The sequence below is a fragment of the Girardinichthys multiradiatus genome, chromosome 10 (assembly GCF_021462225.1).
Source record: "Girardinichthys multiradiatus isolate DD_20200921_A chromosome 10, DD_fGirMul_XY1, whole genome shotgun sequence".
Taxonomy (NCBI): Eukaryota; Metazoa; Chordata; class Actinopteri; order Cyprinodontiformes; family Goodeidae; genus Girardinichthys; species Girardinichthys multiradiatus.
Genome location: NC_061803.1, coordinates 18,567,341 through 18,582,591, shown reverse-complemented (window position 1 = coordinate 18,582,591; position 15,251 = coordinate 18,567,341). Strand labels below are relative to the sequence as shown.

The following is a 15,251-nucleotide window of genomic DNA, read 5'->3' as shown; positions in this document are numbered from 1 at the left end:
CAACCAAAAACCTTTTTTTGAATGATTTGCTGTAAATCTGTTGAAATGTCTCTATAGGATCCAGGTGAATGATCTGATTGTGGAGGTGGACGGGACCAGCTTGGTGGGAGTCACCCAAAGCTTTGCCGCCTCCGTACTCAGGAACACCTCAGGAACTGTCAAGTAAGAGTTTTCGTAACCTTGCCGTGATCAGGCCCGCCGTGACCCAGTTTTGCATCCATGTTACAGTTATCAGGTTAGGGTGATGTTGCAGTATTACAAAGTTAACTTTTACTACTGGGAGGATGTCGTTTTGCGGTTCTTGCAAGGCCTTCTCTGTGACCAGGACGTCTATTGCAGCTTCATTTGACATCCAGCATTCTTCTGTTAACAGATGGTTTCCTTTTGATATATTTACCCACAGCCCGTCTCACAAGCAGGATGGACTTCTACCACATCCTGCCCATTTATTTTACCAGACTGTAGATTTATATTGCAACTCTCACAGAGTCATGATTATAGCCTTCTGTGTTTAAAGAGCTCCATTTTAGGGACAATTTGAATAAAGTCCAAAGACTCTGGTAACGTCAGCAAATACAGTCTGGATCTTAAGTGTCAGTTTGAAATGCCAGGAGGCTATTTGCAGCTTTTTGCTCTTTGGAGTTTTGTTGTTTCTGTGGGCACCTTTTGTTGTTAAGGCTCATTCATAATTCAGGAGTTTTTTTGTGGCCAGAGCTGTTGGGATAACTGTTAGTGTAATGTGACTTGCAAAGATCAGAGACCCCTACAGATCAGCTCATACATTATGGATCTGCTGCAGTGGTGGTGGAGGGGCTGACAGACCAATTCAGGAAGAACTGTCAGGGAAACAAATGGACCGGGACAGGAAGCGCGTGTGTGAACATTTAATTACCCGTAAATGCTGTAGTTAATTAAAAGACGACAGAGGCTGGCTCAGCGACCATCTGTTGCTTTGCGACGGTTCAATGTAATGTCAGCTGTAATTTGACAGAGATTTGTGAACCTCTATCAGGCATCTTATATCCTCTGCAATGATCTGTTCAAGGAGCTAAAACAGAGGCAGACTGAAGGGTTTGATTTTAGAAACTGCAGTGAGTTGCTCTAAAGACAAGGTCTTTGTTTGGCAGTAAACAGGAAGGTAGTAACAGTTCACCATAGAAGAAAAATACTTAAAGAGACAGCGCTAATGCTCCTTGTTGATAGAAAAACGAACCATTACATATTATTATGAACTTCAGAGACAGTTTTGTGCAAAAATCCTAATTCACCTCCAGTTAGTTTGCACTTTGGATCTAAGGAGCCAGTCTTTCCTCTTCTGAAGTGGTCCTGACCAGTAGTTCTTGTTGTGCCCCCCCCCCCCCCCCCCCCCCCCGTCAGAGTCCTTACTGATGAGTGTTTGATAACAGGTTTGTGATTGGGCGAGAGAAGCCTGGCGAGCAGAGCGAAGTGGCCCAGCTCATCCAGCAGACCCTGGAGCAGGAGCGCTGGCAGAGGGAAATGATGGAGCAGCGCTACAATCAATACATGGATGAACAAGAGGTTAGATCCATCTGACCATCCTTCTGATCGTCTGTCCATCCATGCATCCCTTTCTCTTTCCTAGACTCACTATTTTTCTTAGTCTGTATTTTATCCATAGTTAATGTCTGAAAACTGGAAATATTTACCATCAATTAATTGGGAAGTTTTAATCATGCTTTAAAAGGAACTGAGAACCCGCAAAAGCTCAGGCAGGAAAAGGATGAAATTTTGATATAAAAATGTGAGTGTTGTCAGGTGATGTGTTTCTTATAGAAATAATACATAAAATAAACTTATTGTTTAGCATTAGATTTCTATATAACACCATCACTAAATAGCTTCAAAGGTAAACCTGACCTTTTATAAGCTGTCCAGAAACAAAATTTAACCTTGGATTATGGTTTGGATTATGACATTTATCCATTAAAACCACATGATAATGCAGTATGCTTAGCTCAGAAACAGAGCCAAATCAGGGATAACTAAGATTATTCTGCCTTCAGAAGCTCGTTGCTGTTTTAAAATTAGGTCTTGAATACTGTCTGCTCTTTTTTCATGATTATAGCATTTGTGCTTAAATGGTTTTTGGTTTCCTTGTAGGACCACATAGGGAGGTTCTTTAAGGACCATTCTCACCCCCTGCATTAGAGAGTGAGAACAGGGTGGTTCTTGAAAAGAAAGCAGGAAGGATCGTTTGAGTTGTACTCCATCTAGTGGGCATTTAAGGTCGATACATGGGTGGGACATGTTATCCAAACATTAAACAACTGTACGTTTCTTTTCTTGGGAATAAAATTTTCCACACAGTGACTGCTGAAATGGTCCATCATTAACTTTCAATGATTATTTAACTTAAACTAAAATGGAAAAAATATATATCTTTCTCTATATATTTCTCCTTTTTTTATTTTTTTGTACTGCTGAGAAGAAACTGCATTTCAGTTGTTTAAAGTGATCAGTGGTTTTCAACTTCTACCTGCCTGATTTTCTCTGTGAACGTGTTCCTCCAGGGTGGTGAATATGGCACAGATGAGGAAGAGGATGAGGACGAGGAGGCCAGCCCACCGTATCCCAACGCCATCGAGGTGTTTGACTTGGCAGAGAATGAGGACATGTCACCTCTGGAGACAGACCCTGAGAAACTCGCCCACAAATATAAGGAGGTGAGACATGAATCTCTCGAAGTGGAACATTTCATGTGTAATCACAGCTCATCTCTGCTTTAGTACCTAACATTAACACAAGTATTAAAAATGTATTTCATTTCCTTGGTAAAGCTCCACATAAAGCATGCTGTGACCCAGGCGGAGATCCAGCAGCTGAAGAGAAAGGTGAGGCTGAAGCCTAATATTATTTTATATAAAAACTAAACAAAATCTTTACAGAGCAGCATTTTAATGATAAAAGTCTTCTTATTTTGTTGAAATTGACTATGTATTTGTCCCTGCAGCTGCACCATGCTGAGCAGGAGAAGCAGCGCTGGCGTATGGACAAGGCTCAGCTGGAGCAAACCCTGCAGGAGAACAAAGAGCGAATGGAGAAGCTGGAGGGCTACTGGATGGAGGCTCAGAGCCTGTGCCAGGCTGTGGATGAGCACCTGAAGGAGACCCAGGCTCAGTATCAGGCCCTGGAGCGCAAATACAGCAAAGCCAAGCGGCTGATAAAGGAATACCAGCAGAAGTAAGACAGTCTGAACACATACAACAGCATTCACACCTATTGGCAAAGAGATAGAAATCTAGGAAAAAAAATTAACCCATGTTGTGAGTCATTTGTGAGCGTTGGATAAATAAACATACCCACCCAGCGTTGAATATTACTCTGACTGTAGATATTTTCAAGTTTAGATGAGATTATTAGATATTTTCAGGTTTAGATGAGTAGCTATATTCAAACGTGTAATAACTTTGTAACTTGTTTGATAAACAAAAAGATAAAAATCTGAATTTCAGGAAAAATAAAAAAACGTATGTTGATTTACTTTTTAATGATGACCTTTCACTTTGGTTTGGCACAACTTGATTTGTTTTCCACCTCATTGATCATTTTGGTTTTTAAGTTGATGGTAGATGAAATCACCCTTAAGCAAAAACCTTTAGATGATTCAAATTCTGTGTTTTAAACAAGACCCAGCATTCTTGAAATGGATTTAGTTTATTACTGTAATTTCTGTTATTTGGATTTTTGTGACATAATGGTATTATACATCCTGCAACATGCTTTAAAGGATTTAAATCTATGACAATCCTGTCCAGATTTCTTCAGAAGCCAATTACCCCTATTGCTGAACTGAATGCCAACTTTAGCACTGCTGTTTCATATTTTGCTGGGACAAAATGAAAAATAAACCCCTGAGAAAACATCTTTTTCTCAAACGTCTATTATCTTATAAAAAAAAACCTTCCAATTTAGAAAATGTAAGAATGAAGTGCTAAAATTAGAATATCATAGGACATCTGTATAGAGAACGGTCTGGGAGGCCAATATTGTGGGACTGATGACAATGTAAATATTATTTATTAATGTGAGATTTTGTTCCCCACTAAATGATTATGTTGTCCTTTTGTAAAATTTTATGAGATTATGCTATTTTTAAGCTTTTTACATATTTAGCAAGGGTGCCAATACGTGAGGAGGGGATGTATATGAAAGCTCAGAGTGTGTTTTTGCTTGATGCTTTGCTCTGATTTCTCAAACAGGGAGATTGAGTACCTAAAGAAGGAAACAGAGCGATGTGCGCATGTTGGAGCTGAAGCATCTCTTCTGAAAGAGGAGTCGGGACAACTTCAGGAACAGGTAAGGGTTGATGTTTAAAGTTAATGTTTAAAGTGTATGTAAACAATGCGTTCATGCTATGATATAAAAACAGATTTTTTCGCACGTTTTCAAATTAAGTAAGCAATTAAAGCACAAAAAGGCCCTCGGATGTTCAAATTATATGTCCTAAACAATACAAAAAAACCCAAAAGGTGGTTACTATAAGCAAAAATGGCAGCACTGAACAAAAGTAACTTTAAAGTATCTTATTGAAGTAGAAATTGCCAATATTTTGGTCTAATTAAGCTGCTATTTCAACCAGTTGTTTTACAGAAATGTAACTCTGCAGCAGCTGGTCACCCTAAATTACTTATCTTCTCTTTTCTAGGTGGCTGACCTGGAGGTCCGGGTGGAGGAACTTAAATCTGAACCCTTATAAAAGCCTTTTTTCATTCCACGTTAAACTTCACCTGATGAACTGAACTGCAGGGTATCATCTGTGTCCAACATGACCCCGGTCACACGCTCTGTGTCTTCAGGCCTTGTGTTTCAGCCATTTAACCTTTTTAACCGCGTTTTTTTTCTTTTCTGTTATTGTTCATTGAAACCATGAAACACCACAGACACAGACTCTAAATGTAACCCTTTTTTTAATTTTAGCATTTGTTTTTCCCCATAATTTGTTGCTGTTGCTTTCCATTGCCAAAAACAAAACCCTTTCTTTGGTTTACCTGGTATTGTGACCATTTCCTTCAGTTTTTGTACAGATGTGATACTGTGTGTTTTCAGTTTGGGTTGTAAAAATTTTAATGTGGATAACATTTAACATAATATAAACCGAGATTGGAAGGTTGTTGTATATTTTACTTGATAAGGATGTGGAAAAAAAGGAAGGAGAATGCACTGAAGACGACGGCACGGCGGTACATGGATGGAAGAAGGAAAATGGGAACAAGTGGGACATGATTTCAAAATTGTAGTAATGGTAACCTTCTTTTAGAGGTCTCATCACTTAACCTTGCTGCCTACCTTCTGGAAGTGTTTGTGTATTTTCTATCCACCGAAACCCATCAAAAACCGATTGTTCCACTGGTTCCGATCCCTTGTGTCTTTTAGAAAAATGGACCACAAGAAACAAACCTGGAACTTCTGTGGAACAAGTAACAACAGATCTCTGTTTTTTCCTTCAAATGGATGTTGTTAAAGACTTGTGTAACTGGAACTACCAATACCTGAACCATTACCAGACTGGAAAAAAAAAACACTTTTTCAAAGTCGTTACCAGCAGCGAAGTTTTCGTCTTGAACCAGCAGCTGCACTTGACACCGCCGCGTGTAGCACATGGAAAAACACTGCCAGGTTTCTACCTGTTTCAGTTTCTGCACAGTTTAAAGCAGTCACCTGTCGTTGCAGTATGTTTGTATAGTTCAGGTCAGACCTCAATATTTTCAATTTGCATAATATTTATAATGTAGTCAAGAAACAAAAAAATGGACAAAAGCAAAGAAAAAGGTAATCGAATAGACAAAGCTGTACTGTGTCATGTTTAAACCAAGTAGTAGATCAGGATGGTAATAAAAACAAAATTTAGGATTACTTAATCAAAAAAAAAAACAGGCATGGTTATGACTATTTTCATAATTATTAAGGCTTGTACAGTGCACATGCTTTGCATTGTATGTTTTGTGGAATAAATGGTCAACAGTGAGGAGCAGTTGTTTTTTTTTTCAAACCATGACAAATCTTAGTTTATTGGTTATATTTCCTTAATTTCTTTTTTTCAGTTCAAACAACCGTATGCTGGTATTTAGCTGCGTGTCTATTTTCTACAAAAGTAGAAAATAGAAAAGGTGCAATAAGCTGGTTGCCCACCTTTAAACTGATACTGAATCAGTCTTATGCCCCTTTTCCACTAGCTCGTTTTGGCCAGCGTGGCTCCGCTCCACTCGGTACAGCACCAGTTGTGTTTCCACTGACCCACTGACGGCTAAAGCTCCGCCTCCTGCAGTCGTGTGTTTGGGCATATATAAAGGCTATCTATAAACTGACATATATCAGTTTATCTGATGAGAGCACACTAGCTCAATAAAGGCAGGTCAGTTTCACCAAAATACGATGTTTGAGCATTGACAGTGGCCGAAGCGTTTCTTGCCGCCTGGGCGGTGCGGAGATGCAGGGGGAACAGTATCTGATGGCGAACCGACGTACAGTATGGAAAAACCTGTTATGGAAACACTTGCAAAGCGAGCCAAGTGGAGTCAAATAGGGCCAAATTGAGCCAGTTGTTTTATTGGGGTAAACTACTATAAATTATACTTAATCTGTGGAACCTGAAGTAAAGTTTACAGTAGTTGTTTTTGAAGGATTTTTGTGACGCTTATTTGCATCCTCTAGCTCAAGGCTGCCCAAGTCCAGTCCTCGAGAGCTACTATCCTTTAACTTTTAGAAGCATCCTGTCTCCAACACACCAGGATCAAATGGCAGTATTCCCTCATCGGTATGTCACTCACTTCTGCAGAGGCCTGCTAATGAGCCATTTATTTCATTGAAACCTTCAGGTGCTAGAAAGCTAAAGATAAAGAGGGATTTTATTTTTCAGCATCACTGTGAATCAGAACCAAATTAATAAAACAATAGCTTTATGAGGAAAAAACTAAGTTTTGGAATGGCTTGCGGAGACTCCAGAACTAGATCTCACAGAAAATCTGTCAAGTCACACTGACAGGGCAATAAACATGAGGCGATATCGCATATTACTGATTTGCTAAATTTTTGCAGCAAATGTAAGTTAGCATCTGGTATGTTAACGGACTCCAACTACAGGAGATTAATTGTTGATTCCAGTTAAAACCTGCTTCAAAAGCTTATTAATTTTAAGGCTGTGAACACTTATGCGACCAAGCTGTTGCACCTTTCAAACTTTTTACATTTTTTAAACAAAAAGCTTTGATAATTTAAAGTGTACTGAATATAGGTCACTTTTAAGGTAAAACATTTTTGAAACGATCTACCATGGTCCCATTTCTTTTAAATAAGAAAAGCATTTAACAAGGCTCTTTACCGTTTAAAGATTACGTTTATTTGTAGGAGCAGGGGTGAGGCTTTGGAACACTGTGCTAACTATAAAACATGGTGGCAGCAGCATCATGCTGTGGGGATGTTTTGCTGTAATGAGAAGAAATGGTTTGCACAAAGTGGATGGCATAATGAAGGGGAGCTTTTTCCAAATTCTTCACGTTCATCACAAATCAACAGGAAGATGGTATAAATTTTGACACTACTGTGTTTTCTATTAACACCTTTATCACCAACCCACATAATAACAGGTTTTAGGAAGAAATAAAAACAGGCTAACATTAAGCTTCTAAAATGACCTTTGCAAAGGTTTATTTAGACTCCTAAATACAGCCATCTATCAAGTGATTTACCTGGGGTAATTTGAGCTCTTTCAAAGTAATGACAGTCCGTATAATGTGTTCTGTCTATGTGTGCACCTTCTGATGGTGCCTTCTGAGATGATAGTTTCTGGAAAAGCTCTTCCCACACTGGCTGCATTTGAACAGTCTCTGTCCCTGATGAAGCAGCAGATGAGCTTTCAGGCTCTGCGGGCGGCTGAAGCTCTTGCTGCACTCGCTGCAGATGTGCGGCCTCACGCCCGTGTGCTTCCTCTCGTGTCTCTTCAGATCTCCCGACTGGCGGAAGCTCTCGCCGCAGTGGGTGCACAGGTAGGGTTTCTCCCCGGTGTGAGTCCTGAGGTGCACGTTCAGCTGGCCCACATAGGAGAAGCTCTTGCTGCAGTGGATGCAGCTGTAAGGCTTCTCGCCCGTGTGAATGCGCTGGTGCTGCTTCAGACCGTAGTGGTTGGTGAAGCTCTTCCCGCAGTCGTTGCACAAATACAGAACCTTCAGCTGCCTGATGCACGTATGAGATCTGAGAGATTCTGCGTCCATGCAATGTGTCCCACAGTCCGAGCACATGTACTCCCCCTCTTTCTCCTCCAGTGGGTCCATCAAGCTGTCTGATGGGCAGCGTGACACAAACTCCATGGGGTGGTGCCTCTTGATGTGTTTGATTAGATAACTCTTCATGGTGAAGGAGAACTGGCAGAAGGAGCAAGAGAAAAGCTCGGAGGTGCAATGGTACTTCTGACAAGATTTGTTTTTCTGATGCTGTTTAAGCTTTGCAGACGTAGAGAAGCCTTTATCACAGGAGTCACAACAGAAAGATTTCACTCTTCCATGCTCCATCTGCTTATGTCTCCTGAGCAGACTAGACTTACCAAAAGCAGCGCCACACTGACCACACTTCAATGGCTTTAAAGTGCACTTATGTGCTTTAAGATCATCTGGGTTTCCATATGTTTGTTTGCAGTGATTGCAGCTAAACCAATTGTATTTCATTATTTTTGTATTTCTGACTGCAGAGGCCTCTGGCTGAGCGTTTGCTTTGCATTTAGGTGCTACAAGCTTGGTGACGGCAGATACTTTAGACCTGGCTTTGAGCCGCTGAGGCCTCAGAGAGGCAAGGTTTAAGGTGGGGTCTTTGGTTTCTGCAGTAGGAGCTAAACTGCTTTCTTGACTTTCAGCAGCCAACTCCTCGGAGTGCAGCTCATTTATGTGCTGCTGCAGGGCGTCCACAGTAGAGAAAGCCACTGTACACTCGCCACAGCTAAATGGCATTGTGGCAGCGTCCTCTGAATCCTCAGTCATTTTCTTTCCAGGTCTGTTTTGCTTTCGGTGACTTTGCAGGTGTCTGTGCAGGTCGTTGTACTGGCTGAAGCATTTTTGGCACACAGAACAGACATAAGGGCGTAAATTCTCATGAACAGTTGCCTTGTGCTTCTTGAAGTGTGCTTCACTTGTGAAGCTCTTCCCACAAACTGAACAATCCAGCTGGTGTGTTGCTGCTTCCCCAGCAAGTGTCTTCTCATCGCCACCAACATCCACATTCACTTGGGGATCCTCAGTTGAGTTGATTTCTTTTATCTCCTCAGACATAGCTGCTGCAGCCGTGTTTGAAAGTTCTCCTTTCAGTGGTGAGCTCTCTGCTGCAGAGACCAATTTGTTCGAGACTGCAGGTTTTCCAAAACCCTGTTTTCTATGAACACTTTGGTGTCTGAGCAAACCGGACGCCTGGCTGAAACTTCTCCTGCAATGCAAGCAACAGTAAGGCCGCTTGTTGGAGTGCACGCACAGCTTGTGCCTCCTGAGGTGGGGGACTTGTTTAAAAACTTTCCCACAATCATCGCACGTTTTGGATTTAACTGGATCGACAAGCATCACAAGAGACGGGGAAGGGTCGTCTTCAGAAGCGTGGTTTTCCTCACCGCCTGCCTCATCTGCTTTAGGCTGCGAGTGAAAGTGTTCTATATGGCGGAGGAGGAAGCTCTCCGTAGTGAATGAGAGAAGACAGTTGGGGCACAGGAAAATTGGGGACGACGAAGACTCACTGCTCTCTGCAATTTCAGAGAAAACATGGGAAATCATAAGCAACTTATTCCAATTAGGTCACTGAAAAAGATATTATTGTTTGAAAGGTGAATAGCTACCTGTTATGTTCATCTTTAAAGACAACATCTCCGTCCAATCTCTGCTGAGATGGGCGAGCAGTTGGCTGCTGGGCCATACTGTGAGCTCATCTCCCGTCGGTACGGCACGGCAGCAGTGGAACAGGATGCTGCCTTTGTACTGGACTGCCAACAGGTTGGCCTCGTCCTTGTTGCGAGCAAAGTTCACATACCTATGCAAAAACACAGAGCAATAGAGTTGTGTTAAATAGAACATGTAGTTAACATTTATCTGTTTTTTTGTCATTTAAAAAGAAAAGTCACGTTAACAAATATGTATTTCCTACTCAACAATTGATGGACAAATCCTTATTAGCATTACAGCAATCAAACATTTCTTAAAATTGTTTGATAGCGTTTTGCACGTCTCCACAATTTATCTCTGCAGTTGAGTTCCTAGTCCTTGAGGCTGGAAGTCCTCCTTACCATCGCCCTAATCTTTATCTCCCTCTGCAGATTCTCCATTAGGTTCAAGTTGGCATTCTGGCAGGTCCACTTATAAACTTTTTTATTACTTCCACTCAGACAAAACATGTTGCTAAATTTAAAATAATTATTTTGGATTTAACTGTAAGAGCAGTGGTGCTCCACTTAATCGCCCAGTTATAAATATCAATAGACAACTGTTTATTCAGCATCCTAAACACTAAAATATTATGTTTTTGTTTTCTTTTCTCACTGAATGCAACAAAAAAAATGTGAAAATTCCCAAGATGTCAATTTTGAGGCTTCTGTGATTTGTTTGGTTTTTAAAACAAAGTAGAGAAAAAACACTTTAGAGCAAGAATGGATATAAGCTTGTACGCAACTGTACAGAATGATTGGGGTGTAATATGATCTTACGAGAAATCATTTAGGTGCCTGTGGAATTATTGTGACCACCTCTCTAAGTCCTGCTAAAGCCAAAAAAATGGCCCAGCCAGAACTTGTCCCATAAGCTGATATTTGATATGCTGGAATGGTTTGCAGACGTTTTAAAAAAGAAAAGGTTCAAGAGAAAATACTGTCAGTTTCTGGCTGTGCCTACACAGAGAGGTTTTGATAATCATGAATTCTTAAACCTATCAAAAATATGCTATCTATTTTATTCTAGTTCAGTACACCTTGCTTAAATGTCTTTTTGCTACCAAGAAACGTTAAACGGACAGAAACATTCAGAATTCAATACCTCATCCAGTTTGAATAAGAGTCGTTGGTGGCATCTACGTACTCATACTGGTCTTCTCCTTTGTGAATCTGGAGGAAATTATAATATCATAAGCATGGCAACAAACACAAGTACTTTTAATTTAATGTTTGGATTCAGGATTACTAAAATGATTTTAAACTTTTCTGGTTTTGTATTTTATTTGGATCGTATGCTACAGATCAACACAAAGTAGTGCATTATTGTAAGGAGGAAAGGAAATTATAAATGGTTTTGTGGAGTGTGTGACCACCAGTTTTGCACATCCAGAGACTGAAAGTTTTGCCCACTTTTTGCTCAAGCTCAGTCAGACTGGACAGAGAGAACTTCTGAATATCAATTTTCCAAGTTTTTCCATAGATTTTCAATTTAGGTATGGACCTTGGGCCATTTTAACAAATGAATTATGCTTTATCAACAAGGTGGCACAATATATTCCAAATTTATCGTTATTAAAATATTGCAGTATTGGATTTTAATATTGCAAAAGTACCATGCATTGAGGCTCTTTAGGCCAGTAGTATATTTGGTGATGCTTGTTGTTCAGTGAAGCAGAAAATGCTTTAAGAAGACATTAAGATGTTCTGGTAAAGATGTTAAGAAACTACAACTATGTTGTTTCCAAAGCAGCATATGTACCCATATGCAACTTATTCAATAAAGAGAAATAATCAATTTTGTTTTCCAGTAGCTGGATAGACGACTCACTATCTGAGGTCCAGGTTTGCAGTGAACCCAAAACAGAAAAACCTCAACAATGTTTGTTAAGTATTTGTTTTATTTATTGTCATCATAACAATCACCAACATTATTGCATATAAAATGCATATCAAATAACAATATCATGCAGCTCAAATTGAACCCATGCCATTACAGCTCTGGGTGCATATTTAAGGTGGCTCTTCCTGCAGGAAGTTGAACCGCTGCCGTTCTTTGCAACAAGTTTTGCTCTGTATTTAGCTCTATTCGTCTTCCTATAAATCAGCTTCCCTCTGTCTTTAGAAACACAGCATGATACAACCACCACTTTTTTTTTGTCACTCGTACATAAAGGCAAGCTTCATGGGATGTGTGATTAATGGCTGTCCTATCAATAGATTCTCCCACCTGAGCTGCGGATCTGCAACTCCCCAAGAGTTACCATAAGTGTCTAGGCTGCTGTTAAATACGCTTGTTGTCTGGCAGTTTAGGTGGTAGCTGCTTTAAACGTTTTCACAACTTTCTCCCTGACTTGTCTGCTGTCTTCCTTGATTTCCACGATGCCGATTGTCTGGTAAAGTTGTGCGAGATTCAGTCTCACTTGTGCGAGACTGAATCTCACACAAGTGTGTTTGCAGATTTAGTAAACAGGAAGCTTTCGGATTTAAAAACAAATGCACACTTTACTTTTTGAATATTCATTTGTAAAAATAGAATGAAAACCATGGATGATTTTTCTTCCACTCCACAGTAAGGCACCACTTTGCACTGGGCTGTCACATAAACCCACAATAAAATGCATGGATGTTTATTGATGTAACATGACAAAATGTGACTAAGGTTAACCGGATGTGGATTCGTGGGCAAGGGACTGTAACTCACCTCCCAGCAAAAGTCACTAGTCATGGCATTTTCTTTCGTTGTTACGTTCCCCTCATATGGTCCAAAATGCATTCCTGGAGACAGCCCTGGTCCTTGATTTATTACCCCTACTCCTGCACTGGGAATACTAGATCTGCCTATCATGAGGCCAAAGGGTAAAGTGAGGAGAGCTCGTTGTGAGACACCCATGGTTGTTGGAAAGTCGAGAACAAATGATGGCCCATTAATGTGATCAGGATTACTCTGATCCTGAAAGAGAGGCAGACACTCCTCACAACCTGGAAATGTAAAAGAAAAACAAAAAGACAATATTAAAGTGGGTCTACTTGTGTGGCTAAAATCTGTAAATATTGTGGTATCATCCACAAATTTAACAAAATGGTTGTAACTAGTAGAATCTACACTCATAAACTGATTCAGCTAAATTCAACATTTGCACAAAATGCCTATAAGAGATAATTTCCCCCATGCAAACAAAACAGTTGTTATTATTTAAACCTATAGGTTATAGGTTGTGTTTCCATGCAAAAGCCACCATGAAGACTGATGCTAATGTTCAACACGTTTAACATGTAACTGTTCATTATAAAAGGAAAGAACAAGGAAATAAGTGTCCTGTCTTTTTGCTTACAGAAGCCATCATGACCCTCGGTGCTTTCTCCTTGCCCCACAGTGTTCAACAGTTTCTCGAGTGATGTTTCAGTCGACTGTAAATCAGCTACCACTTTAGGTACAAGCAGAGACACAGAGTTATAGAAGCTTTTGCAGGCAAAAGGTTTATTTTCAAAAAATGAAATTATGGTTATCACACTGAACCTGCAGCGGTGCTGTCCTTCAGGGAGAGGCACTCGTCAGTTTCAACAACCTCCTCAGTTGTCTCAACCCACTCTACTTCGCCATTCTTGTTCGTCATGAGTAAACCCTTATGCAGGAAGTAAAGAGAAATTAGTGCCTCTTCCTGTTTCTGGTGGTGTGACATTTGTAGGTGTCAGGCCAACTGAGCTCCAACTAATTATTCACTTATCCTATTTATGTTAGCCCACGTTGTATAAATAAACACAATGAACTTATGCATGAGGTTCCTCCAGGGATCAGAGCTTGGTATCTGGCAAAACCACAGATGGACCAATGGAAGGAATGAAGCAAGGCACGCATGAATGGATGGATGGATGGATTTCAAGAACGTTCCCTGAAAACTGCAGATTATTTGACCTTTAAAGATCCTGCAAGGACAACTGTCTAAAGGTTATCTGAAGGGCTGGTTCAAATGTGAAAGTACAAATTTCATGGAATGAAAGTTCCATAAAAGTTAACAAAAACATTCACAATGTAACCTAGAGAACATTCTCTAAATATTAGAAAATCTGTAACCTTTAAAGGACATTCAGTATGTGTTCTCTAGGGTTAGAAACCAGAGTATGTCCAGGGAATAACAAACTCTGTAACCTTAACATGACATTCGGGAAAGATTCCCTAGAGATTTGATAATCTAACTTTCAGGAGAGGCTGAGGGACTTTCTCTAAAGGTAAGAGGTTAGAAACTCTCGACCCGACCCTTCAGAGAACACAAGAGGAACTTTTACTAAAGGTTATTTTTAAATAACTTCCAGGAAACGTTCCCTCAAGGTTAATAAAGCTATTAACATTCAGAGGACTTAATGGAATCTTTTCTAATTGTGAGGAAAATCTTTATCTTTAGCAAAACATCCACATAAAGCGCCCCAAAGGTTAGAAAGTCTAAAGTTCACTTGTGTAACATTAAAGCAATGTTCCCTCATTATTCCAGTGAGGTTAAGGTTTGCTAGGGAGTAATTCGTCTTTTCGCAGTTATGAATAAGCACATCTGTTTATCAGATTAAATTGACATCATAGCTAAAACAGTAACGTGATAATTAGCCTCATATGGCTAAATAATACGTCTTGACGTAAAAACATGTCTTTAAATACAAATCCTTTCCTCGGCTTGAGAGATTAAAAAGCGAAAGACAACCACAAACCTTTTTTTCGAGTTGCAGCAACTCTAAAATCTAAATTTAAAGTAAATAGTTTTCAAAAACATCTTTTTGGCCGTTAGCAACATGAGGTTTCATCCAGAGGAAGCTACTCCGGAAGTAAACACAACCTCTTTCAGCATAAGGGAAGACAAATTCCGCTCTGTAATAAAATAAAAGGCCAGCGTCCTGTGAAATATGTGCCCTGTTTCTTATGGTATCATAAAATGTAAACAGCATCCGTTAGCCATAAATGATGTATCCACATTTAACACATACACAGAATGCAACGACCCCGTATTTGGCTTGTTTCATAGATACTGCTGTGAGGTACTTCTGTGCGACGGCGCCGCTGGTGTAGTGGTATCATGCAAGATTCCCATTCTTGCGACCCGGGTTCGATTCCCGGGCGGCGCACGTGTTTTATCTTTACTTTTTCTTTCAGTGTTTTTCAGATGTCACTGAATTACGTATCAAGCATTAATACCAAGTGAAGAGTTTGAAAGCATTAAAATAGTATAGTTGCAAGATGTGAATATGTACATTTTGTGTAAATTTAGATACACTACACAATTATTAGGCCAGTTGTATGTTTAATAATGTGTTTTATTATTGAATAACTGCATTCCTTTCAATCAATCCTAACATG

At 39.9% G+C, this 15,251-nt stretch overlaps 2 protein-coding genes and 1 non-coding gene across 5 annotated transcripts in view; 2 read left to right on the top strand and 1 right to left on the bottom strand.

Moving 5' to 3' along the window:
- LOC124875019 (neurabin-2-like) overlaps nt 1-5,986 on the top strand; it is a 34,552-nt gene extending 28,566 nt beyond the window's left edge. For all 3 annotated transcript variants that reach the window (XM_047376781.1, XM_047376780.1, XM_047376779.1), the window contains 7 exons: nt 58-162; nt 1,407-1,539; nt 2,532-2,684; nt 2,799-2,852; nt 2,972-3,201; nt 4,221-4,317; nt 4,667-5,986. In XM_047376781.1, the coding sequence (XP_047232737.1) occupies nt 58-162; nt 1,407-1,539; nt 2,532-2,684; nt 2,799-2,852; nt 2,972-3,201; nt 4,221-4,317; nt 4,667-4,717 (823 nt within the window). In that variant the 3' untranslated portion in view covers nt 4,718-5,986. The remainder of the gene's footprint in view (nt 1-57; nt 163-1,406; nt 1,540-2,531; nt 2,685-2,798; nt 2,853-2,971; nt 3,202-4,220; nt 4,318-4,666) is intronic.
- Nucleotides 5,987-7,334: 1,348 nt separating this feature from the next.
- On the bottom strand, nt 7,335-14,737 carry prdm9 (PR domain containing 9). Its single transcript, XM_047376778.1, has 7 exons — nt 14,609-14,737; nt 13,428-13,533; nt 13,243-13,335; nt 12,612-12,889; nt 11,013-11,080; nt 9,827-10,017; nt 7,335-9,733 (listed from the first exon to the last, which is right to left on the bottom strand). Exons 2-7 carry the CDS (start codon nt 13,522-13,524, stop codon nt 7,761-7,763), a joined length of 2,700 nt encoding a protein of 899 aa, XP_047232734.1. The 5' UTR covers nt 13,525-13,533; nt 14,609-14,737; the 3' UTR covers nt 7,335-7,760.
- Nucleotides 14,738-14,948: 211 nt separating this feature from the next.
- Nucleotides 14,949-15,019, top strand: trnag-ccc. Its single transcript has one exon. It is a non-coding gene; the product is annotated as a tRNA-Gly (tRNA).
- Nucleotides 15,020-15,251: the final 232 nt, after the last annotated feature.